We start from the raw sequence: 25452 nt of genomic DNA, 5'->3' as shown, positions 1-25452 counted from the left end.
TAAGTTCAAACAGTAAATAAATACATAAACATAAATTACAAAAAAAAGAACACCTAATGCAGGTGGGAAGGTGGGAGGGCCACTGTAGAGGTCATCTATGCTACATGTACAAGAACGCCGAGAGCACACCAATCGGTACCACACTTTTCACTGCTGTAGCCGATCGTTCCCCCTGTACTGCCACACTGTAGCACTCCCTTCCCTCATCTACTGCTATAGTCTCTTCGGAAGGTGTTTCAGAACTCTTGTTATGTGAGTGCCAGTTGAACTGTCCTCACTTCCTTCATTTATACCAGGATTGAAGACCTTGTGGTCCGAGATCCTGTCCAGAGAGCAAGCAGGCTAAGACTCTGTCTTTGTTGATGTATTTCATCAGCAAGGGCTCTACCCCCTCTCCTAGTTCATGGTGTGACGTGTTCTTGGCCTCTCGGGAAAGTGGGGAGAATGGAAAGGACCCTATATGAGAATGCTAGGCTTTGTAAAACATTTCAGGTTTTTAAAAATAAGACTCATTTTGTATTGGACTTATAACAGTCCTATGAAATACAAAGCGAGCCGAGAATCAGCGACAGGAAAGGCTCACCAGTAAGAATTACAACAGTCACCGCTTACCTCGTAGCATAGGGCACTGTCCATGATCCTTAAGAAGAGTTAGTAGAAATGCCTTGCCCATCTTGCCCCTGAACCCCTTGAAAGGTACACGACTGCTGTGTTGGTGTTTAGGGGGAGCATCTCACTTACCAGGGACTGACTTCTCCCTTGATCCCTTTGTAGGGATGGAGACCTCCCCCCTGGTGATGAAAAATTCCCTGGGATTGCAACCTCCAAGCCAGACGTTTTGTGTGACACAAAGTCAAGAACTCCCCAAGTCCTGCAGTAGCAGAAACAGCCACATACTTGAGAGTAACCCACCATCTGAACTTGGGGACATTTCAGTGACAGCTCCAGTCCAGAGTGCCAGGCGTCTCCTGGCCCTGCCTCCAGCTCCAAGCCAGGGACAAATAGAGAGTAAGCACGTGGATGATATCAAAACCAAGCTTTCAAAGCCTCTGGATGCCTACCAGATCCCAACAGAGAACCAAGATCCTCCACTACTCCCTTTAGGAATCCCTGATATTCACCAGCCGCTGGCCTGCACCGATCCCCTCAGCCAAGAGGAGCAGCCTGGTTCTGAAAATGCTGATCTGGGAGAGAACAGCCGGAGTCGTCAGGACCTAGGGACACTTGAAAATGGGATTGAACCTAGCAGTGGTCTTGCAGACATTACTACACTGGCGGAGGATATTCACCTTCCCCAGCTCTTTAATCCTTTGAAAGATCTTGATCAATCCCAAGGTCCCAACGTGATCAAAGCTAAAGACACCAGAGCCATTAAGGTGAATCAGGTGCAGGAAAAGCCAAGTGTCATAAAGGTTCCCTCTGATCAACCCAGGAAGAACAAACAGAAAGCCTCTGAGCCTATCAGTGGCGCTCCCAAGGCCAAAATCCAGCCAAAGAATCCAGAGTGCCTGTTAGGGGGAGAAGTGGTTACATGCCACGCTGCAGTCAGTGACAGGGCTCCTGTGAACACGGCCAAGCACTCTCAAGGCAAACCTCAGAAAGCTGCATCCAGAAAGATCAGCAAAACTAAGAGCCACGGGCAGGAAAAGACCAAAAGGACCAGAGGGAGAAACAAGGCTGAGGAGAACAAGCAGTCAGGGAACAAAGTCAAGGCAGAAGAGAAGCCAGCAATCCCCCACACGAAGCGAAAGGAACACCAAACTGAGCTTCTCCAACAGAGCTTTCAAAAGCCTCGAACCTCCCTTGGCGTGCGCATGCTGGAGTCTGTGAAGGTTCTTCATGCGCTGGGGAAGAAGAATGAGACGAAAACTGGGCTCTCTTCCTGTCGGCTCTTGGGAAAGTCAAGCAACCCCAAAGACCCCCAGCCACCCCCAGCTATCCAGCCATGGCGGCATACCCCACGTGAGGGGAAGGGTCCTGAGAAAACGCAAGTCCAAGCCCAGAAACCAGACAGCAGTGCTGAAACAGAGTGTCCGTCTCCAGCCCAGTATGAGCGGCCTCCTCCTGGGAAGGTCAAGTTGATACCTCTGCCTTTTTCTGCCTGGGACAAGCCTCAAGCTCGACCCGCTCCTCGGAGGCCACAGTCTCTGGCCTCACATCGGCCTGCTGGGGCTTACCGTGCCCAGCCTGGTTCTACTGACTCAGCTCAACCTGCTGCAGCCAATTCATCCCAGCCAGCTCCTGCCTCTTTGCCAGGCCCCGCCAAACCAGCTCAGCCAACTGTGACCAACCCAACCCAACCGGCTTGGCCCAACCATACCCAGCCTCGTGTCCCTCAGTCTGCTGCTCCTAGGCCTGCACCCTCCAAAACTTCATCTGGCGCTCCTCTCCAGCGGGAGCCTGTTCCCCCTGCTGTGAATAAGCGCCAGTCCCCACCCAAGCTCCAAACCCACTTTCTACTCCAAGACTTCAGCAAGCAACGAGTTCCATGGAGGGAACCCAACGTGCCTGAGCCAGTCATGTCAAAGCCCATCGAACAAGAGCAGAGGCCAGAGCGAGAGGCCATGAAGAGGCGGGCTCAACAACAACGGGAGAATGCTGCCAGATACACCTCTTCGGGCAAGCTGCAATTTTTCACCGAGAGGGAAAACGAAATGGAAATTGCCGACTACTACGGATACGTCAAGTGAGAGCTGCTAGGATTCTTGGTGCCACCTTGGCTACCAGCTGTTCTTCCATACACAGGTAAGACAGGTATAGAACTGAATAAGTAAATGGAATACAATTAATAGACGAGTAACAAACCTTTCGAATTTTCAGATGCTGCTAACTGGGGCGTGAGAAAGGAAGGACTGAAAGTTGGATGGGAGAATGAAGGAAAGGGGTAAAAACTGAGCAAAGAGGAAGGAACTTGGCCCAGGGCTAGGAAGGCCAAAAGAGACGTATGGATTTAGGAAAGGAAGCAGGAGCGAGGATGAAATGGCAGAAGTAAAAAGCAGGGTCAGAGGTCTGGGTTGAAAGAACACAATTGGAGTAGAGTTGAAGGTGACAGAAGATGAGTCTAGGTTTACTAGGAGAAATAGAAAAAGTCTCTCGGGGACGCTGGCCTTAAGTCTCACAACCACCAGATAGGTATTTCAGAAAACAAGAGGTTCAGGACACATCTCTGAAAGGTCTGAGTTGCCTTATTCAGGTGTGACTGTAGTGGGGGAATAGGGAAATCTACCAGAGAAGTGGCTAGGGCTCAGAGTTATCCTAGGGGCAGCTGACGACAGGGGCAGAGCCAAGGGAACTGCTGGATCAGGAGGCCCACGAACAAAGCAGGGGCATAGCCGCCTGTCACTTCCCTGCCAGGAAGGAAGCCAGGTATATTACTGTAACCAAGGCACACTGGGGTCTTTACTGTATGGAGAACTTGGCTCCTGCCCGCAATCCTACGGCTCGGCGTCACACACAGGAAGTAGGGCCTCTGGGCAACCAGAAATGGGAATGGGACTGAAGGAGATTCAGCCCACAAATATCCGACCACCAGCTTCCACCTCTGCAGTCTGCCACCCTGTGTCTGCTCAACGCATCACAGAAACAAGTTTTCAAGGTGAGTATACAGACGGCAGAGAAAAGTTGAACAATGAGGTCGGCATTCAAAAATGGGGTCAAATCGACAGCTGGGAAGGGGTGTAGAGACAGGTAGAATTTAGATCCTGAGCCTTTAATAACCACTACCTTCTCTCAGTGCTCTCTGTTTTTAGACTCTATATGAGAACACCTAGGGCTTCCCTGGTGGCGCCTGCCAATGCAGGGGACACGGGTTCGAGCCCTGGTCTGCGAAGATCCCACATGCCGTGCAGCAACTAAGCGCATGTGCCACGACGACGGAGCCTGCATTCTAGAGCCCGTGAGCCTCAACTACCGAAGCCCACGTGCCTACAGCCCATGCTCCGCAACAAGAGAAGCCACCGCGATGAGATGCCCGCACACCGCAACCGAGAGTAGCCCCCGCTAGCCGCCAACTAGAGAAAGCCCGTGCACAGCAATGAGAGACCCAGTGCAGCCAAAAACATAAATACGTAGAATAAATAAGTTCAAACAGTAAATAAATACATAAACATAAATTACAAAAAAAAAGAACACCTAATGCAGGTGGGAAGGTGGGAGGGCCACCGTAGAGGTCATCTATGCTACATGTACAAGAACCCCGAGAGCACACCAATCGGTACCACACTTTTCACTGCTGTAGCCGATCGTTCCCCCTGTACTGCCACACTGTAGCACTCCCTTCCCTCATCTACTGCTATAGTCTCTTCGGAAGGTGTTTCCGAACTCTTGTTATCAGAGTGCCAGTTGAACTGTCCTCACTTCCTTCATTTATACCAGGATTGAAGACCTTGTGGTCCGAGATCCTGTCCAGAGAGCAAGCAGGCTAAGACTCTGTCTTTGTTGATGTATTTCATCAGAAAGGGCTCTACCCCCTCTCCTAGTTCATGGTGTGAAGTGTTCTTGGCCTCTCGGGAAAGTGGGGAGAATGGAAAGGACCCTATATGAGAATGCTAGGCTCTGTAAAACATTTCAGGTTTTTAAAAATAAGACTCATTTTGTATTGGACTGACAACAGTCCTATGAAATACAAAGAAGGCCGAGAATCAGTGACAGGAAAGGATCACCAGTAAGAACTACAACAGTCACCGCTTACCTCGTAGCATAGGGCACTGTCCGTGATCCTTAAGAAGAGTTAGTAGAAATGCCTTGCCCATCTTGCCCCTGAACCCCTTGAAAGGTACACGACTGCTGTGTTGGTGTTTAGGGGGAGCATCTCACTTACCAGGGACTGACTTCTCCCTTGATTCCTCTGTAGTGATGGAGACTTCCCCGCTGATGAAAAATTCCCTGGGATTGCAACCTCCAAGCCAGACAGCTTTCCTATGGAATGACAGAGAACTTGTCAAGGTGAAACACCAGTCTGCGGGAGAAAGGGAAGAAGAGAATGATGGAAATCGTTTCTGGGAAACTATTTTTACATTATGTGTTGTTTGTTCCCGGTAAATAAACTGAAATCTTCTTAACAGTACAACAAAATCTAAACCACTAAAGCCAACAATACAGGAGTATAACGTTCGAAAAAAATTTCTTTGGCTGCGCAGCATGTGGGATCTTAGCTCCCCAACCAGGGATTGAACCCACGCCTGCTGCATTGGAAGCGCAGAGTCTTCACCACGGGACCACCGGGGAAGTCCCAGGACTATCACTTTTAAAGGAGAAGGTACAAACCCCTCGGTTCTATGAACTGGAGATTTTTAGTAAGAAGTCAATATATTTGTTGTTAGGCACATTTTATGTTAGGCTGTCTCCCTGCACAGGATGCAGGCGCCTTGAGAATGGAAGTCATATCCCTCTATAGTACGTCCCTCTTCTTTCTGCTTTGCAGTTTGCTGCTCCACTTGTTCAACCCCACCTAGTAATAACCTATACTTCCCTTGTTCCTGTTTTCCCATCTGGAAAACAGACAAAAGGCAACCAAACAACGCAAAGGTCTCAACAAATAAGGGATATCCAAAACCAGAGATGGCCAGAACTTCTGTACCCCTGATGAAATAGTCCTCATACAAAACCTGATAATCAAATTCCTTAATGCTAGGAATCACAGTGAAAAATAGTATCTGAACTGACTTCTGTCAGATGAGTGAGAACTAAGGTTAATTCAGTGTATCTGAAGCATAGAAAGTGAGGGCAAAAGTGGCACAAGATGGGGCTAGAGAAGCAGAGAGGATTCTAGACCACGCAGAGTCTTAAAGGCCAACAGTGTGTTTTCTATTCTCAAAACAATGCTTGTGAGCGATGTTTATGAGCAACGTTCCAACTTGCTTTGAAGGTTTCTTGTGTGAAGAGTGGATTGGAAGGAAACAAGATATATGGACACCAGTTAGGACCTAATCGCAACAGACAGGCAAGTTCAGTATTAGGAAGTTGAGGAAGAGCTGGCTGACAGATTCCAAAGAAATTCAGGAGATGAACTGAAGCGGGCTTAATGGGGTAGGAGATGGAGGAAAGGAAGGTCTTAGGGAATTCAAGGGTTTACTGCACACATGAGCAAAGTCTCAAAATTAATCATTTGAACGTACAGAGGCGGATCTCCCAAATGACACCGGTTAGGAAGCAACGGTACGCCCTTTAGAATTCCTAGAGACAACACAAATCAACTGTTTCGATGGAAAATTCGGCGGGACTCTTGATTTCCATGGGAATACAGAGAAAAGAGACACTGATCTGGCTTGCAGGTATATTTAGGAAGCTGTTAGCCGGACATCACCTACTAGTATCATGTAAGTAGGCCGTCCGAAGTAGGAAGCTTAGGGGAAAAACCTGGAGGAAAACTTAAAAGCTTAAGCCACACCTCTACACTACACCACCTTTCACAATTTCTTCTCAGATAAGCATCATCCCCATCAGTGAAGAAACTCGTTCGTACCTCATAATAGGAAAAACAGGCCTAAAGATTCAATGTGTGTCTTGGGAGGTCCCATCTATGCGATATCTTCCTGGGACCAGAAAAGGCCCCAGGAAGATCCATCTCTGCACCCCTGAAAGCTTACCACCAAGGAAAATGACTAGGTCCATAGATTTCCTCCCTCAAACCAGCTTACCTCACACATAGATCATTAGCAACTCCGCCCTTACTCACATTATCACAGTCACAAGAGTGGTTAGGGAGAAAAGCACTAACCAGGGGAACTAAAACAGAGGCAATCCAGGCCAAGCTGGGCTGGTGGCAGATATCTTGCTCCTTACGCTCGGGTGCATAATGCGACTCACCACAGTGCCTTTTTCACAGACCCTTTTGAACGTTTCTCCACAGAATCCAACAGCTCAAGTTAGTTCATGACGCTTCAAGGTCAACAATCGTCAAGAGAAAAACATGCAATATGTCTTACAATGTTGGATTCCTTACAAACAGGACAAGGAGATAACCATGTAGACAAAACCAGAGCATTTGAAAACATCTGTATTCTACAAACACACCAGTGAATGCTATAAATAAGGTACTATGACATAAAACAAAATGAAAACTAGATGTGAGACTCTTCTCTTCAGTGTACAGACTTCATGGCAGTTGCTGCACACTATCTAGCTACTTAGATCTTTAACTCTCTGTTCTGTTAATACCAAATGAGGCCCAAGTGTGTCAACCTGTTTCCCACAGAAACCAAAAAGTCTACATGCATCTCTTTTCTCCTGTGCCCTTTCACCTTACCTGCTCCCAATTCTCCACCAACGTCCTCCTCTTTCTCTAATTATTCTCCTCTTCATTTTGCTTGGCCTTGCCCCCAAGCATGCAAGACAGAGAGTCCTAGAGGTCCAAGATTCTAGAGTGGCTGTTTGCAAGGCGGAGGAGATTACAGTAACTGCCACACTGTATATACTTCTGTGCAAAGAAAAAGGGACAGTGTTCAGAATGTCTCTCACATATAACAAGAGCTGGAGATGGCAGGATACCTGTGTGGCCCAAGGAACTAGAGCTAGCAAATTATGGGCCAAACAATTGCAACCAAAGGCTGGAAGAGGAAAGGTCTGCAACCAGCTCTGTCTCCTAGCTCTCTGGTATTTGCTGCCAACGGGCAGAGTCTATTTCGTGAAGCATCAAGCACTGAAAAGAAGACTCCTGCTGCTGGAAGTTGACAGGAAGTAACGTCCAATGCAAGATCAAGGCTTGTCCTCGAAGCAATGCCCATAATGGAAGAAAAAAAAAAAAGAGAAAGCGGAAGAGAAATGTTAAGTCGCAAGTCCAACCTGGCCCCCAGCCTAGCCCAGCCCAAGGAAGGTAGGAGTCAAGGAGAAGAAACTAAAAGAGAAGAGCCTTGGACCACAACATTCTCCACAAGGTACACTCAAGAAACTTCACCCTACTCTTGAACCAAGTTACAAAGAGAGCTTCTTAATCCCTACTTTGGCTCCTTAAAAGCTGCTATCAGTTCACTCATTAGACACATCTGATTTCAGAACAACTGTAATAGTTCAAACTAGATGGCTCTTTCCTTCCTAAGGATTATTAATTAAATAAGATCTATATAGCTCTAAGTATATGATACATAAAATAGAATACTCTGTAGAATATAAGTAACTCTTAGTTCAGTGTATTAATGAACGTCTGTAAGAAATGTTGCAATGATTTCCCTAATGGAAGAGCCTGGGGGAGGTAAATCTGTCTTCTAGGATTTCCTCCTCCCCAAAGCTCAGAAACTCAGGTGTTGTTTTAGCTCTCCTACACTCTCTTCACCCAAGCCCGCCTTCCTGTTGGGGATCGGACCTCCCTATTGGCTCTCTCATACCTTTCAACTGCCTGCTTTGTGACATCACTCTCCTCCCAAACCTACTACCACTTGGTAGAGCCTTGGGGTTTCCGTGGAGCTGTTTGGACCAGTAACCAGTGACCTCTGTACTGGACACGTGCGCCGTTCAGCTGCAGCCACTCAGACATCCTCTAGTGTTGTCTCCTCATCCCTTGTACCTGCAGTGGATGCTTCCTCTTCTCTGACCATGTCAGGTAAGAAAAGAAACTTTGGAAAGTTTTGCGTTCGATTTCTTTTGCCCCTAAATTGAGTAGGAGATTCAAAATAGCATGGAATAATGAGGGAAAGTATTGAACTACAAGTCTGGAGACCTAATTTCACTTTTGACTTTGACGTTTACTATCTGTGTGACTTTGGACAAATCACTGGCTGTCTCACAAAGCCTGTTGCTTTCCTTAACTGTTACGTTAGGATACCACGTTGGGTTGATCACTCTGATCCCCTTCTTTTCCAGTATTGAGCCTTAAAGGGTACCCATGTAGAAAACGAAATCAGACACTTCTCAAGAGTGTTTCAACAGAAACACAGAAAAGTCAGGGGACATAGAAAACTAGCAATATATACCAAGATGTTTCATCTCTAATGGTCTCCCTCCACTAGGATTTCGACTAGTTGCAAAGAGAGAATAGGGAGAGAGGATGGAGAGTACTGGGCTCTACAGGGAGGCACAGAGTCGAGCGTAAGGAAGTTTAGGATGGTTTTCAGTAGCACAGGCCAACAGGCACCAAGAGATGGGAGAAAATGTAAGAATGAAGAGGGAAAGCATAGAGGAGCTCTCAAGAAAAACGGAGTTTGCAATGGAATGCTGATGGGAACCAAAGATTTTCAATTAAAGCAGAAACAGCACAGAGGGAAACCTGCTCAGAGCAGGGCAAAACCAAGTTGATGGTAGCAAACCCTTACATTAACAGACTAAGAAGGAAAGTAAGGCCAGAACAGGGGATCACCAGGAAAGGCAGCTTATCAGAAAAGTCATACTCCGTTTTCTTTCTTTTATTGCCTCTCTGAATACAGTTGGCCACTTGACAGTTTTGAATATAAACATTTTAGAAATACGTTTTAGAAATGATGCCTCCTATAAACAAGCAACCACAGTGGTTATCTAGGGGGCTGCTTTTCAGTGTTTTATTCTTTCTAATTTTTAAACTAGGTAGACATTTCACCAATTCAACATTTTAAGTGATATCTTCTAAATTGAATCAGAAGGACTATTTTCCTTGGTGTGATATGTAGGTTCTAAGGCAAGGCTGCTTTTCATTTTTACAGTTATTTCCTTCCTAACACAGAGAGCACATTGATCAACACCCATCGTTCGCTTGTAGATCTTAGCTACCGAAGAAGAAGAAGAAGAAGAAGAAAAAGTCAAGCCCCACATCTCTAATTCCCCCCACTTAGGGAATTCCCTGGCGGTCCAGTGCTTAGGACTCGGTGCTTTCACGGCCAGGGCCACGCGGCGCGGCCAAAGAAACAAAACAAACAAACATCCACGTTTATCGAAAACCATATTGTGGAGTCCTGTGGATTTTCTTACATTTGAAAATCTTTTTTAATTGGATTCTAGGCATGATGGTTTTTTGAGGTTTTGGGATGCCATCTTCTTGGATGCTGAAGATGATTCTAATCTAAGTTCTAGGATAAATCCAAAAACCTTCCTGATACATTTTAAGCTTCCTTTCTGCTTATTATATAAGCTATATTCATTGAAATATATATTTCTCCTAGGCTTAATACCTCTTACTTGCTGGGTAAAAATATGAAGGAGCACAATAATGAAACTCTTTTACACTTATTATTTTGCTGTCTGCTTCGTACCGGTTTTCATTGAAATACTTGTCTATATGTGTTGTGGCTACCTATACATGCACATTTATTGCATTCTGTTGCTTGTTATGCATTTTTTACTGACATACCTTCTCCGTCTGTATGCATTGGCTAGGAATTCATTCACCTCTATCACCTCCATCGTGTTTTCTGGTTAATAGTATTCACTAAAATAGAGTGGGCAAAATTCACTTTCATAATATTGCATGGATGGTACAGAATGCCATTTGTTAGTAAATTCATTAGGCTTCGATACTTGCCACATACCCCAGTTTTCATTAATATCTATGGATTTCTTTTTCGTTAACGTAATATGCTTGTCATGATTTTTCTTTGTCTTTCTAGAACTTATTGTATCTTCCTCCATATAAATCATACGCAATAGATCAGCTTATTCATCTATTAATTATTACTGCTATTATTATTGGTGGTGGTGTTATAACCACTTTATAGGTGAGGAATCTGAAGTAATCAGATAACTTTTCCCTTTCCAAAAGCACTTAAGAAATCCACTTTCGGGTAATCATTTTGAGGTAGGATGAGAAACCAGGCTTGAAGAGGGCAAAAATGACTCTTTCAATTCACCAGTTGGACTGAGCTGTACGTCACCTCTAGGTAATAGCGTGGGAACTGCACAAGCAAAGGGAGACACTGAAGACGACCATGGTAACAGCCGTACTGTTTTCTAATGGACAAAAAAAATGCCTATATTATAAGTTCTATTTCTCCTGCTTTCTGGCAGTATCATGCTCAGAGTGGAGTCCTGGCAAGGAAGTCAGGATACTTAGGTTCTGAAACCTGGTAATGATACTAACATAATGAGAGAACTTGAACAAGTCAACCCGACCTCTCTGAGCCTCAGTTTCCTTACTCACGAAATGAGACTGAGAACATCGAAGTTCTCTAAGGGCCTCCTAGTTCTAAAATGCTTCCAGTCTAGGAAATAGCATAGAAGTCAATACGAGTGCAGGCTGAAGGGAAAGACAGGGCAGGGAGAAGGTTGCTTCCAGCCTAGAGAACAATCTCTGAACCACACCACTTGGCTCTTCTGCCCGTCTGTGCCCAAGATGGGAGCACAGGCAGTTAATAGAGAAGAGTGGAAAACTGCTCAGTCCTTACAGCCATCATTAACTGTCTGATTTTGGGTTTCTCAGGAAGTAGTGATAGTAGAGGTGTCCTGATAGCAAGAACCTTCAGATGATGCCGTTCCTCAAACGTAGTGAGAATTTCTCAACCTCCCTGAGTTTTTCATGACCCTCTTGTTCTTACAGAAAATTTCCAACATCCATCTCTACTTGGAACTCTAAATTCTCTGCAGCATTCTCCTCCTGTGGTGAGCAATGCAACTTCCCTAACACGAAGTGTCTGCAACTTCTCCAGAGTCTCTGCCCCTGCCGTCAGTTCGGCATCGGCTACTGGTACCCCTTTCCAGACACTCATGGGTAGTGCCTACCTTTACCAACATTCTAGCACGACTATGTTATCTGGAGTTACTGACCACAGCCAGATCTCCACTTCAGCTGCTTCCTATCCAGGTGTTCTTGAGTGGGACATCACAGCAAGCACTGAAAAGAATTCTTCTTCACTCGGAGACTTTACTCTGGCACTCACTGACCGCCACACAGCTGCCTCCTCCATGTTTCTGGCAGCCCAGTATGATAAAACTTCAGACGCCAAGAACATGGTCCCTCTACATCCATCGCTTTCTGCCAGCCTTGCTCAGGGAACACCATCTCAGATTCCAAATCAGGGGCAGAGCCGCCTGCCACTTCCCTGCCAGGAAGGAAGCCAGGTATATTACTATAACCAAGGCACACTGGGGTCTTTACTGTATGGAGAACTTGGCTCCTGCCCGCAATCCTACGGCTCGGCGTCATACACAGGAAGTCGGGCCTCTGGGCAACCAGAAATGGGAATGGGACTGAAGGAGATTCAGCCCACAAATATCCGACCACCAGCTTCCACCTCTGCAGTCTGCCACCCTGTGTCTGCTCAACGCATCACAGAAACAAGTTTTCAAGGTGAGTATAACAAACGCCAGAGAAAGTTGAAGAATGAGGTCGGCACTCAAAAATGGGGTCAAATCGACAGCTGGGAAGGGGTGTACAGGCAGGTAGAATTTAGATCCTGAGCCTTTAATAACCACTACCTTCGCTCAGTGCCCTCTGTTTTTAGACTCTCTATGAGAACACCTAGGGCTTCCCTGGTGGCGCCGTGGTTAAGAATCCGCCTGCCAATGCAATGCGGGGGACACGGGTTCGAGCCCTGGTCTGCGAAGATCCCACATGCCGTGCAGCAACTAAGCGCATGTGCCACAACGACGGAGCCTGCATTCTAGAGCCCGTGAGCCTCAACTACCGAAGCCCACGTGCCTACAGCCCATGCTCCGCAACAAGAGAAGCCACCGCGATGAGAAGCCCGCACACCGCAACCGAGAGTAGCCCCCGCTAGCCGCCAACTAGAGAAAGCCCGTGCACAGCAATGAGAGACCCAGTGCAGCCAAAAAAATAAATACGTAGAATAAATAAGTTCAAACAGTAAATAAATACATAAACATAAATTACAAAAAAAAGAACACCTAATGCAGGTGGGAAGGTGGGAGGGCCACTGTAGAGGTCATCTATGCTACATGTACAAGAACGCCGAGAGCACACCAATCGGTACCACACTTTTCACTGCTGTAGCCGATCGTTCCCCCTGTACTGCCACACTGTAGCACTCCCTTCCCTCATCTACTGCTATAGTCTCTTCGGAAGGTGTTTCAGAACTCTTGTTATGTGAGTGCCAGTTGAACTGTCCTCACTTCCTTCATTTATACCAGGATTGAAGACCTTGTGGTCCGAGATCCTGTCCAGAGAGCAAGCAGGCTAAGACTCTGTCTTTGTTGATGTATTTCATCAGCAAGGGCTCTACCCCCTCTCCTAGTTCATGGTGTGACGTGTTCTTGGCCTCTCGGGAAAGTGGGGAGAATGGAAAGGACCCTATATGAGAATGCTAGGCTTTGTAAAACATTTCAGGTTTTTAAAAATAAGACTCATTTTGTATTGGACTTATAACAGTCCTATGAAATACAAAGCGAGCCGAGAATCAGCGACAGGAAAGGCTCACCAGTAAGAATTACAACAGTCACCGCTTACCTCGTAGCATAGGGCACTGTCCATGATCCTTAAGAAGAGTTAGTAGAAATGCCTTGCCCATCTTGCCCCTGAACCCCTTGAAAGGTACACGACTGCTGTGTTGGTGTTTAGGGGGAGCATCTCACTTACCAGGGACTGACTTCTCCCTTGATCCCTTTGTAGGGATGGAGACCTCCCCCCTGGTGATGAAAAATTCCCTGGGATTGCAACCTCCAAGCCAGACGTTTTGTGTGACACAAAGTCAAGAACTCCCCAAGTCCTGCAGTAGCAGAAACAGCCACATACTTGAGAGTAACCCACCATCTGAACTTGGGGACATTTCAGTGACAGCTCCAGTCCAGAGTGCCAGGCGTCTCCTGGCCCTGCCTCCAGCTCCAAGCCAGGGACAAATAGAGAGTAAGCACGTGGATGATATCAAAACCAAGCTTTCAAAGCCTCTGGATGCCTACCAGATCCCAACAGAGAACCAAGATCCTCCACTACTCCCTTTAGGAATCCCTGATATTCACCAGCCGCTGGCCTGCACCGATCCCCTCAGCCAAGAGGAGCAGCCTGGTTCTGAAAATGCTGATCTGGGAGAGAACAGCCGGAGTCGTCAGGACCTAGGGACACTTGAAAATGGGATTGAACCTAGCAGTGGTCTTGCAGACATTACTACACTGGCGGAGGATATTCACCTTCCCCAGCTCTTTAATCCTTTGAAAGATCTTGATCAATCCCAAGGTCCCAACGTGATCAAAGCTAAAGACACCAGAGCCATTAAGGTGAATCAGGTGCAGGAAAAGCCAAGTGTCATAAAGGTTCCCTCTGATCAACCCAGGAAGAACAAACAGAAAGCCTCTGAGCCTATCAGTGGCGCTCCCAAGGCCAAAATCCAGCCAAAGAATCCAGAGTGCCTGTTAGGGGGAGAAGTGGTTACATGCCACGCTGCAGTCAGTGACAGGGCTCCTGTGAACACGGCCAAGCACTCTCAAGGCAAACCTCAGAAAGCTGCATCCAGAAAGATCAGCAAAACTAAGAGCCACGGGCAGGAAAAGACCAAAAGGACCAGAGGGAGAAACAAGGCTGAGGAGAACAAGCAGTCAGGGAACAAAGTCAAGGCAGAAGAGAAGCCAGCAATCCCCCACACGAAGCGAAAGGAACACCAAACTGAGCTTCTCCAACAGAGCTTTCAAAAGCCTCGAACCTCCCTTGGCGTGCGCATGCTGGAGTCTGTGAAGGTTCTTCATGCGCTGGGGAAGAAGAATGAGACGAAAACTGGGCTCTCTTCCTGTCGGCTCTTGGGAAAGTCAAGCAACCCCAAAGACCCCCAGCCACCCCCAGCTATCCAGCCATGGCGGCATACCCCACGTGAGGGGAAGGGTCCTGAGAAAACGCAAGTCCAAGCCCAGAAACCAGACAGCAGTGCTGAAACAGAGTGTCCGTCTCCAGCCCAGTATGAGCGGCCTCCTCCTGGGAAGGTCAAGTTGATACCTCTGCCTTTTTCTGCCTGGGACAAGCCTCAAGCTCGACCCGCTCCTCGGAGGCCACAGTCTCTGGCCTCACATCGGCCTGCTGGGGCTTACCGTGCCCAGCCTGGTTCTACTGACTCAGCTCAACCTGCTGCAGCCAATTCATCCCAGCCAGCTCCTGCCTCTTTGCCAGGCCCCGCCAAACCAGCTCAGCCAACTGTGACCAACCCAACCCAACCGGCTTGGCCCAACCATACCCAGCCTCGTGTCCCTCAGTCTGCTGCTCCTAGGCCTGCACCCTCCAAAACTTCATCTGGCGCTCCTCTCCAGCGGGAGCCTGTTCCCCCTGCTGTGAATAAGCGCCAGTCCCCACCCAAGCTCCAAACCCACTTTCTACTCCAAGACTTCAGCAAGCAACGAGTTCCATGGAGGGAACCCAACGTGCCTGAGCCAGTCATGTCAAAGCCCATCGAACAAGAGCAGAGGCCAGAGCGAGAGGCCATGAAGAGGCGGGCTCAACAACAACGGGAGAATGCTGCCAGATACACCTCTTCGGGCAAGCTGCAATTTTTCACCGAGAGGGAAAACGAAATGGAAATTGCCGACTACTACGGATACGTCAAGTGAGAGCTGCTAGGATTCTTGGTGCCACCTTGGCTACCAGCTGTTCTTCCATACACAGGTAAGACAGGTATAGAACTGAATAAGTAAATGGAATACAATTAATAGACGAGTAACAAACCTTTCGAATTTTCAGATGCTGCTAACTGGGGCGTGAGAAAGGAAGGACTGAAAGTTGGATGGGAGAATGAAGGAAAGGGGTAAAAACTGAGCAAAGAGGAAGGAACTTGGCCCAGGGCTAGGAAGGCCAAAAGAGACGTATGGATTTAGGAAAGGAAGCAGGAGCGAGGATGAAATGGCAGAAGTAAAAAGCAGGGTCAGAGGTCTGGGTTGAAAGAACACAATTGGAGTAGAGTTGAAGGTGACAGAAGATGAGTCTAGGTTTACTAGGAGAAATAGAAAAAGTCTCTCGGGGACGCTGGCCTTAAGTCTCACAACCACCAGATAGGTATTTCAGAAAACAAGAGGTTCAGGACACATCTCTGAAAGGTCTGAGTTGCCTTATTCAGGTGTGACTGTAGTGGGGGAATAGGGAAATCTACCAGAGAAGTGGCTAGGGCTCAGAGTTATCCTAGGGGCAGCTGACGACAGGGGCAGAGCCAAGGGAACTGCTGGATCAGGAGGCCCACGAACAAAGCAGGGGCATAGCCGCCTGTCACTTCCCTGCCAGGAAGGAAGCCAGGTATATTACTGTAACCAAGGCACACTGGGGTCTTTACTGTATGGAGAACTTGGCTCCTGCCCGCAATCCTACGGCTCGGCGTCACACACAGGAAGTAGGGCCTCTGGGCAACCAGAAATGGGAATGGGACTGAAGGAGATTCAGCCCACAAATATCCGACCACCAGCTTCCACCTCTGCAGTCTGCCACCCTGTGTCTGCTCAACGCATCACAGAAACAAGTTTTCAAGGTGAGTATACAGACGGCAGAGAAAAGTTGAACAATGAGGTCGGCATTCAAAAATGGGGTCAAATCGACAGCTGGGAAGGGGTGTAGAGACAGGTAGAATTTAGATCCTGAGCCTTTAATAACCACTACCTTCTCTCAGTGCTCTCTGTTTTTAGACTCTATATGAGAACACCTAGGGCTTCCCTGGTGGCGCCTGCCAATGCAGGGGACACGGGTTCGAGCCCTGGTCTGCGAAGATCCCACATGCCGTGCAGCAACTAAGCGCATGTGCCACGACGACGGAGCCTGCATTCTAGAGCCCGTGAGCCTCAACTACCGAAGCCCACGTGCCTACAGCCCATGCTCCGCAACAAGAGAAGCCACCGCGATGAGATGCCCGCACACCGCAACCGAGAGTAGCCCCCGCTAGCCGCCAACTAGAGAAAGCCCGTGCACAGCAATGAGAGACCCAGTGCAGCCAAAAACATAAATACGTAGAATAAATAAGTTCAAACAGTAAATAAATACATAAACATAAATTACAAAAAAAAAGAACACCTAATGCAGGTGGGAAGGTGGGAGGGCCACCGTAGAGGTCATCTATGCTACATGTACAAGAACCCCGAGAGCACACCAATCGGTACCACACTTTTCACTGCTGTAGCCGATCGTTCCCCCTGTACTGCCACACTGTAGCACTCCCTTCCCTCATCTACTGCTATAGTCTCTTCGGAAGGTGTTTCCGAACTCTTGTTATCAGAGTGCCAGTTGAACTGTCCTCACTTCCTTCATTTATACCAGGATTGAAGACCTTGTGGTCCGAGATCCTGTCCAGAGAGCAAGCAGGCTAAGACTCTGTCTTTGTTGATGTATTTCATCAGAAAGGGCTCTACCCCCTCTCCTAGTTCATGGTGTGAAGTGTTCTTGGCCTCTCGGGAAAGTGGGGAGAATGGAAAGGACCCTATATGAGAATGCTAGGCTCTGTAAAACATTTCAGGTTTTTAAAAATAAGACTCATTTTGTATTGGACTGACAACAGTCCTATGAAATACAAAGAAGGCCGAGAATCAGTGACAGGAAAGGATCACCAGTAAGAACTACAACAGTCACCGCTTACCTCGTAGCATAGGGCACTGTCCGTGATCCTTAAGAAGAGTTAGTAGAAATGCCTTGCCCATCTTGCCCCTGAACCCCTTGAAAGGTACACGACTGCTGTGTTGGTGTTTAGGGGGAGCATCTCACTTACCAGGGACTGACTTCTCCCTTGATTCCTCTGTAGTGATGGAGACTTCCCCGCTGATGAAAAATTCCCTGGGATTGCAACCTCCAAGCCAGACAGCTTTCCTATGGAATGACAGAGAACTTGTCAAGGTGAAACACCAGTCTGCGGGAGAAAGGGAAGAAGAGAATGATGGAAATCGTTTCTGGGAAACTATTTTTACATTATGTGTTGTTTGTTCCCGGTAAATAAACTGAAATCTTCTTAACAGTACAACAAAATCTAAACCACTAAAGCCAACAATACAGGAGTATAACGTTCGAAAAAAATTTCTTTGGCTGCGCAGCATGTGGGATCTTAGCTCCCCAACCAGGGATTGAACCCACGCCTGCTGCATTGGAAGCGCAGAGTCTTCACCACGGGACCACCGGGGAAGTCCCAGGACTATCACTTTTAAAGGAGAAGGTACAAACCCCTCGGTTCTATGAACTGGAGATTTTTAGTAAGAAGTCAATATATTTGTTGTTAGGCACATTTTATGTTAGGCTGTCTCCCTGCACAGGATGCAGGCGCCTTGAGAATGGAAGTCATATCCCTCTATAGTACGTCCCTCTTCTTTCTGCTTTGCAGTTTGCTGCTCCACTTGTTCAACCCCACCTAGTAATAACCTATACTTCCCTTGTTCCTGTTTTCCCATCTGGAAAACAGACAAAAGGCAACCAAACAACGCAAAGGTCTCAACAAATAAGGGATATCCAAAACCAGAGATGGCCAGAACTTCTGTACCCCTGATGAAATAGTCCTCATACAAAACCTGATAATCAAATTCCTTAATGCTAGGAATCACAGTGAAAAATAGTATCTGAACTGACTTCTGTCAGATGAGTGAGAACTAAGGTTAATTCAGTGTATCTGAAGCATAGAAAGTGAGGGCAAAAGTGGCACAAGATGGGGCTAGAGAAGCAGAGAGGATTCTAGACCACGCAGAGTCTTAAAGGCCAACAGTGTGTTTTCTATTCTCAAAACAATGCTTGTGAGCGATGTTTATGAGCAACGTTCCAACTTGCTTTGAAGGTTTCTTGTGTGAAGAGTGGATTGGAAGGAAACAAGATATATGGACACCAGTTAGGACCTAATCGCAACAGACAGGCAAGTTCAGTATTAGGAAGTTGAGGAAGAGCTGGCTGACAGATTCCAAAGAAATTCAGGAGATGAACTGAAGCGGGCTTAATGGGGTAGGAGATGGAGGAAAGGAAGGTCTTAGGGAATTCAAGGGTTTACTGCACACATGAGCAAAGTCTCAAAATTAATCATTTGAACGTACAGAGGCGGATCTCCCAAATGACACCGGTTAGGAAGCAACGGTACGCCCTTTAGAATTCCTAGAGACAACACAAATCAACTGTTTCGATGGAAAATTCGGCGGGACTCTTGATTTCCATGGGAATACAGAGAAAAGAGACACTGATCTGGCTTGCAGGTATATTTAGGAAGCTGTTAGCCGGACATCACCTACTAGTATCATGTAAGTAGGCCGTCCGAAGTAGGAAGCTTAGGGGAAAAACCTGGAGGAAAACTTAAAAGCTTAAGCCACACCTCTACACTACACCACCTTTCACAATTTCTTCTCAGATAAGCATCATCCCCATCAGTGAAGAAACTCGTTCGTACCTCATAATAGGAAAAACAGGCCTAAAGATTCAATGTGTGTCTTGGGAGGTCCCATCTATGCGATATCTTCCTGGGACCAGAAAAGGCCCCAGGAAGATCCATCTCTGCACCCCTGAAAGCTTACCACCAAGGAAAATGACTAGGTCCATAGATTTCCTCCCTCAAACCAGCTTACCTCACACATAGATCATTAGCAACTCCGCCCTTACTCACATTATCACAGTCACAAGAGTGGTTAGGGAGAAAAGCACTAACCAGGGGAACTAAAACAGAGGCAATCCAGGCCAAGCTGGGCTGGTGGCAGATATCTTGCTCCTTACGCTCGGGTGCATAATGCGACTCACCACAGTGCCTTTTTCACAGACCCTTTTGAACGTTTCTCCACAGAATCCAACAGCTCAAGTTAGTTCATGACGCTTCAAGGTCAACAATCGTCAAGAGAAAAACATGCACTATGTCTTACAATGTTGGATTCCTTACAAACAGGACAAGGAGATAACCATGTAGACAAAACCAGAGCATTTGAAAACATCTGTATTCTACAAACACACCAGTGAATGCTATAAATAAGGTACTATGACATAAAACAAAATGAAAACTAGATGTGAGACTCTTCTCTTCAGTGTACAGACTTCATGGCAGTTGCTGCACACTATCTAGCTACTTAGATCTTTAACTCTCTGTTCTGTTAATACCAAATGAGGCCCAAGTGTGTCAACCTGTTTCCCACAGAAACCAAAAAGTCTACATGCATCTCTTTTCTCCTGTGCCCTTTCACCTTACCTGCTCCCAATTCTCCACCAACGTCCTCCTCTTTCTCTAATTATTCTCCTCTTCATTTTGCTTGGCCTTGCCCCCAAGCATGCAAGACAGAGAGTCCTAGAGGTCCAAGATTCTAGAGTGGCTGTTTGCAAGGCGGAGGAGATTACAGTAACTGCCACACTGTATATACTTCTGTGCAAAGAAAAAGGGACAGTGTTCAGAATGTCTCTCACATATAACAAGAGCTGGAGATGGCAGGATACCTGTGTGGCCCAAGGAACTAGAGCTAGCAAATTATGGGCCAAACAATTGCAACCAAAGGCTGGAAGAGGAAAGGTCTGCAACCAGCTCTGTCTCCTAGCTCTCTGGTATTTGCTGCCAACGGGCAGAGTCTATTTCGTGAAGCATCAAGCACTGAAAAGAAGACTCCTGCTGCTGGAAGGTGACAGGAAGTAACGTCCAATGCAAGATCAAGGCTTGTCCTCGAAGCAATGCCCATAATGGAAGAAAAAAAAAAAAGAGAAAGCGGAAGAGAAATGTTAAGTCGCAAGTCCAACCTGGCCCCCAGCCTAGCCCAGCCCAAGGAAGGTAGGAGTCAAGGAGAAGAAACTAAAAGAGAAGAGCCTTGGACCACAACATTCTCCACAAGGTACACTCAAGAAACTTCACCCTACTCTTGAACCAAGTTACAAAGAGAGCTTCTTAATCCCTACTTTGGCTCCTTAAAAGCTGCTATCAGTTCACTCATTAGACACATCTGATTTCAGAACAACTGTAATAGTTCAAACTAGATGGCTCTTTCCTTCCTAAGGATTATTAATTAAATAAGATCTATATAGCTCTAAGTATATGATACATAAAATAGAATACTCTGTAGAATATAAGTAACTCTTAGTTCAGTGTATTAATGAACGTCTGTAAGAAATGTTGCAATGATTTCCCTAATGGAAGAGCCTGGGGGAGGTAAATCTGTCTTCTAGGATTTCCTCCTCCCCAAAGCTCAGAAACTCAGGTGTTGTTTTAGCTCTCCTACACTCTCTTCACCCAAGCCCGCCTTCCTGTTGGGGATCGGACCTCCCTATTGGCTCTCTCATACCTTTCAACTGCCTGCTTTGTGACATCACTCTCCTCCCAAACCTACTACCACTTGGTAGAGCCTTGGGGTTTCCGTGGAGCTGTTTGGACCAGTAACCAGTGACCTCTGTACTGGACACGTGCGCCGTTCAGCTGCAGCCACTCGGACATCCTCTAGTGTTGTCTCCTCATCCCTTGTACCTGCAGTGGATGCTTCCTCTTCTCTGACCATGTCAGGTAAGAAAAGAAACTTTGGAAAGTTTTGCGTTCGATTTCTTTTGCCCCTAAATTGAGTAGGAGATTCAAAATAGCATGGAATAATGAGGGAAAGTATTGAACTACAAGTCTGGAGACCTAATTTCACTTTTGACTTTGACGTTTACTATCTGTGTGACTTTGGACAAATCACTGGCTGTCTCACAAAGCCTGTTGCTTTCCTTAACTGTTACGTTAGGATACCACGTTGGGTTGATCACTCTGATCCCCTTCTTTTCCAGTATTGAGCCTTAAAGGGTACCCATGTAGAAAACGAAATCAGACACTTCTCAAGAGTGTTTCAACAGAAACACAGAAAAGTCAGGGGACATAGAAAACTAGCAATATATACCAAGATGTTTCATCTCTAATGGTCTCCCTCCACTAGGATTTCGACTAGTTGAAAAGAGAGAATAGGGAGAGAGGATGGAGAGTACTGGGCTCTACAGGGAGGCACAGAGTCGAGCGTAAGGAAGTTTAGGATGGTTTTCAGTAGCACAGGCCAACAGGCACCAAGAGATGGGAGAAAATGTAAGAATGAAGAGGGAAAGCATAGAGGAGCTCTCAAGAAAAACGGAGTTTGCAATGGAATGCTGATGGGAACCAAAGATTTTCAATTAAAGCAGAAACAGCACAGAGGGAAACCTGCTCAGAGCAGGGCAAAACCAAGTTGATGGTAGCAAACCCTTACATTAACAGACTAAGAAGGAAAGTAAGGCCAGAACAGGGGATCACCAGGAAAGGCAGCTTATCAGAAAAGTCATACTCCGTTTTCTTTCTTTTATTGCCTCTCTGAATACAGTTGGCCACTTGACAGTTTTGAATATAAACATTTTAGAAATACGTTTTAGAAATGATGCCTCCTATAAACAAGCAACCACAGTGGTTATCTAGGGGGCTGCTTTTCAGTGTTTTATTCTTTCTAATTTTTAAACTAGGTAGACATTTCACCAATTCAACATTTTAAGTGATATCTTCTAAATTGAATCAGAAGGACTATTTTCCTTGGTGTGATATGTAGGTTCTAAGGCAAGGCTGCTTTTCATTTTTACAGTTATTTCCTTCCTAACACAGAGAGCACATTGATCAACAGCCATCGTTCGCTTGTAGATCTTAGCTACCGAAGAAGAAGAAGAAGAAGAAGAAAAAGTCAAGCCCCACATCTCTAATTCCCCCCACTTAGGGAATTCCCTGGCGGTCCAGTGCTTAGGACTCGGTGCTTTCACGGCCAGGGCCACGCGGCGCGGCCAAAGAAACAAAACAAACAAACATCCACGTTTATCGAAAACCATATTGTGGAGTCCTGTGGATTTTCTTACATTTGAAAATCTTTTTTAATTGGATTCTAGGCATGATGGTTTTTTGAGGTTTTGGGATGCCATCTTCTTGGATGCTGAAGATGATTCTAATCTAAGTTCTAGGATAAATCCAAAAACCTTCCTGATACATTTTAAGCTTCCTTTCTGCTTATTATATAAGCTATATTCATTGAAATATATATTTCTCCTAGGCTTAATACCTCTTACTTGCTGGGTAAAAATATGAAGGAGCACAATAATGAAACTCTTTTACACTTATTATTTTGCTGTCTGCTTCGTACCGGTTTTCATTGAAATACTTGTCTATATGTGTTGTGGCTACCTATACATGCACATTTATTGCATTCTGTTGCTTGTTATGCATTTTTTACTGACATACCTTCTCCGTCTGTATGCATTGGCTAGGAATTCATTCACCTCTATCACCTCCATCGTGTCTTCTGGTTAATAGTATTCACTAAAATAGAGTGGGCAAAATTCACTTTCATAATATTGCATGGATGGTACAGAATGCCATTTGTTAGTAAATTCATTAGGCTTCGATACTTGCCACATACCCCAGTTTTCATTAATATCTATGGATTTCTTTTTCGTTAACGTAATATGCTTGTCATGATTTTTCTTTGTCTTTCTAGAACTTATTGTATCTTCCTCCATATAAATCATACGCAATAGATCAGCTTATTCATCTATTAATTATTACTGCTATTATTATTGGTGGTGGTGTTATAACCACTTTATAGGTGAGGAATCTGAAGTAATCAGATAACTTTTCCCTTTCCAAAAGCACTTAAGAAATCCACTTTCGGGTAATCATTTTGAGGTAGGATGAGAAACCAGGCTTGAAGAGGGCAAAAATGACTCTTTCAATTCACCAGTTGGACTGAGCTGTACGTCACCTCTAGGTAATAGCGTGGGAACTGCACAAGCAAAGGGAGACACTGAAGACGACCATGGTAACAGCCGTACTGTTTTCTAATGGACAAAAAAAATGCCTATATTATAAGTTCTATTTCTCCTGCTTTCTGGCAGTATCATGCTCAGAGTGGAGTCCTGGCAAGGAAGTCAGGATACTTAGGTTCTGAAACCTGGTAATGATACTAACATAATGAGAGAACTTGAACAAGTCAACCCGACCTCTCTGAGCCTCAGTTTCCTTACTCACGAAATGAGACTGAGAACATCGAAGTTCTCTAAGGGCCTCCTAGTTCTAAAATGCTTCCAGTCTAGGAAATAGCATAGAAGTCAATACGAGTGCAGGCTGAAGGGAAAGACAGGGCAGGGAGAAGGTTGCTTCCAGCCTAGAGAACAATCTCTGAACCACACCACTTGGCTCTTCTGCCCGTCTGTGCCCAAGATGGGAGCACAGGCAGTTAATAGAGAAGAGTGGAAAACTGCTCAGTCCTTACAGCCATCATTAACTGTCTGATTTTGGGTTTCTCAGGAAGTAGTGATAGTAGAGGTGTCCTGATAGCAAGAACCTTCAGATGATGCCGTTCCTCAAACGTAGTGAGAATTTCTCAACCTCCCTGAGTTTTTCATGACCCTCTTGTTCTTACAGAAAATTTCCAACATCCATCTCTACTTGGAACTCTAAATTCTCTGCAGCATTCTCCTCCTGTGGTGAGCAATGCAACTTCCCTAACACGAAGTGTCTGCAACTTCTCCAGAGTCTCTGCCCCTGCCGTCAGTTCGGCATCGGCTACTGGTACCCCTTTCCAGACACTCATGGGTAGTGCCTACCTTTACCAACATTCTAGCACGACTATGTTATCTGGAGTTACTGACCACAGCCAGATCTCCACTTCAGCTGCTTCCTATCCAGGTGTTCTTGAGTGGGACATCACAGCAAGCACTGAAAAGAATTCTTCTTCACTCGGAGACTTTACTCTGGCACTCACTGACCGCCACACAGCTGCCTCCTCCATGTTTCTGGCAGCCCAGTATGATAAAACTTCAGACGCCAAGAACATGGTCCCTCTACATCCATCGCTTTCTGCCAGCCTTGCTCAGGGAACACCATCTCAGATTCCAAATCAGGGGCAGAGCCGCCTGCCACTTCCCTGCCAGGAAGGAAGCCAGGTATATTACTATAACCAAGGCACACTGGGGTCTTTACTGTATGGAGAACTTGGCTCCTGCCCGCAATCCTACGGCTCGGCGTCATACACAGGAAGTCGGGCCTCTGGGCAACCAGAAATGGGAATGGGACTGAAGGAGATTCAGCCCACAAATATCCGACCACCAGCTTCCACCTCTGCAGTCTGCCACCCTGTGTCTGCTCAACGCATCACAGAAACAAGTTTTCAAGGTGAGTATAACAAACGCCAGAGAAAGTTGAAGAATGAGGTCGGCACTCAAAAATGGGGTCAAATCGACAGCTGGGAAGGGGTGTACAGGCAGGTAGAATTTAGATCCTGAGCCTTTAATAACCACTACCTTCGCTCAGTGCCCTCTGTTTTTAGACTCTCTATGAGAACACCTAGGGCTTCCCTGGTGGCGCCGTGGTTAAGAATCCGCCTGCCAATGCAATGCGGGGGACACGGGTTCGAGCCCTGGTCTGCGAAGATCCCACATGCCGTGCAGCAACTAAGCGCATGTGCCACAACGACGGAGCCTGCATTCTAGAGCCCGTGAGCCTCAACTACCGAAGCCCACGTGCCTACAGCCCATGCTCCGCAACAAGAGAAGCCACCGCGATGAGAAGCCCGCACACCGCAACCGAGAGTAGCCCCCGCTAGCCGCCAACTAGAGAAAGCCCGTGCACAGCAATGAGAGACCCAGTGCAGCCAAAAAAATAAATACGTAGAATAAATAAGTTCAAACAGTAAATAAATACATAAACATAAATTACAAAAAAAAGAACACCTAATGCAGGTGGGAAGGTGGGA

The 25452-nt window shown here is 46.4% G+C and overlaps 1 protein-coding gene across 1 annotated transcript in view; it reads left to right on the top strand.

The window, feature by feature from the left end:
• LOC309621662 (uncharacterized protein) overlaps nt 1–25452 on the top strand; it is a gene marked incomplete at both ends in the record, with an annotated part of 130078 nt that overhangs the window by 4240 nt on the left and 100386 nt on the right. The window contains one exon of the mRNA XM_082409046.1: nt 783–2686. Coding sequence (XP_082265172.1) covers nt 783–2686 — 1904 coding nt within the window. The remainder of the gene's footprint in view (nt 1–782; nt 2687–25452) is intronic.

This window comes from Balaenoptera borealis (assembly GCF_965194805.1).
Source record: "Balaenoptera borealis genome assembly, contig: HAP1_SCAFFOLD_794, whole genome shotgun sequence".
Taxonomy (NCBI): Eukaryota; Metazoa; Chordata; class Mammalia; order Artiodactyla; family Balaenopteridae; genus Balaenoptera; species Balaenoptera borealis.
Note: the sequence above shows the minus strand (reverse complement) of the source record. Positions and strands in the feature narration are given on the sequence as shown.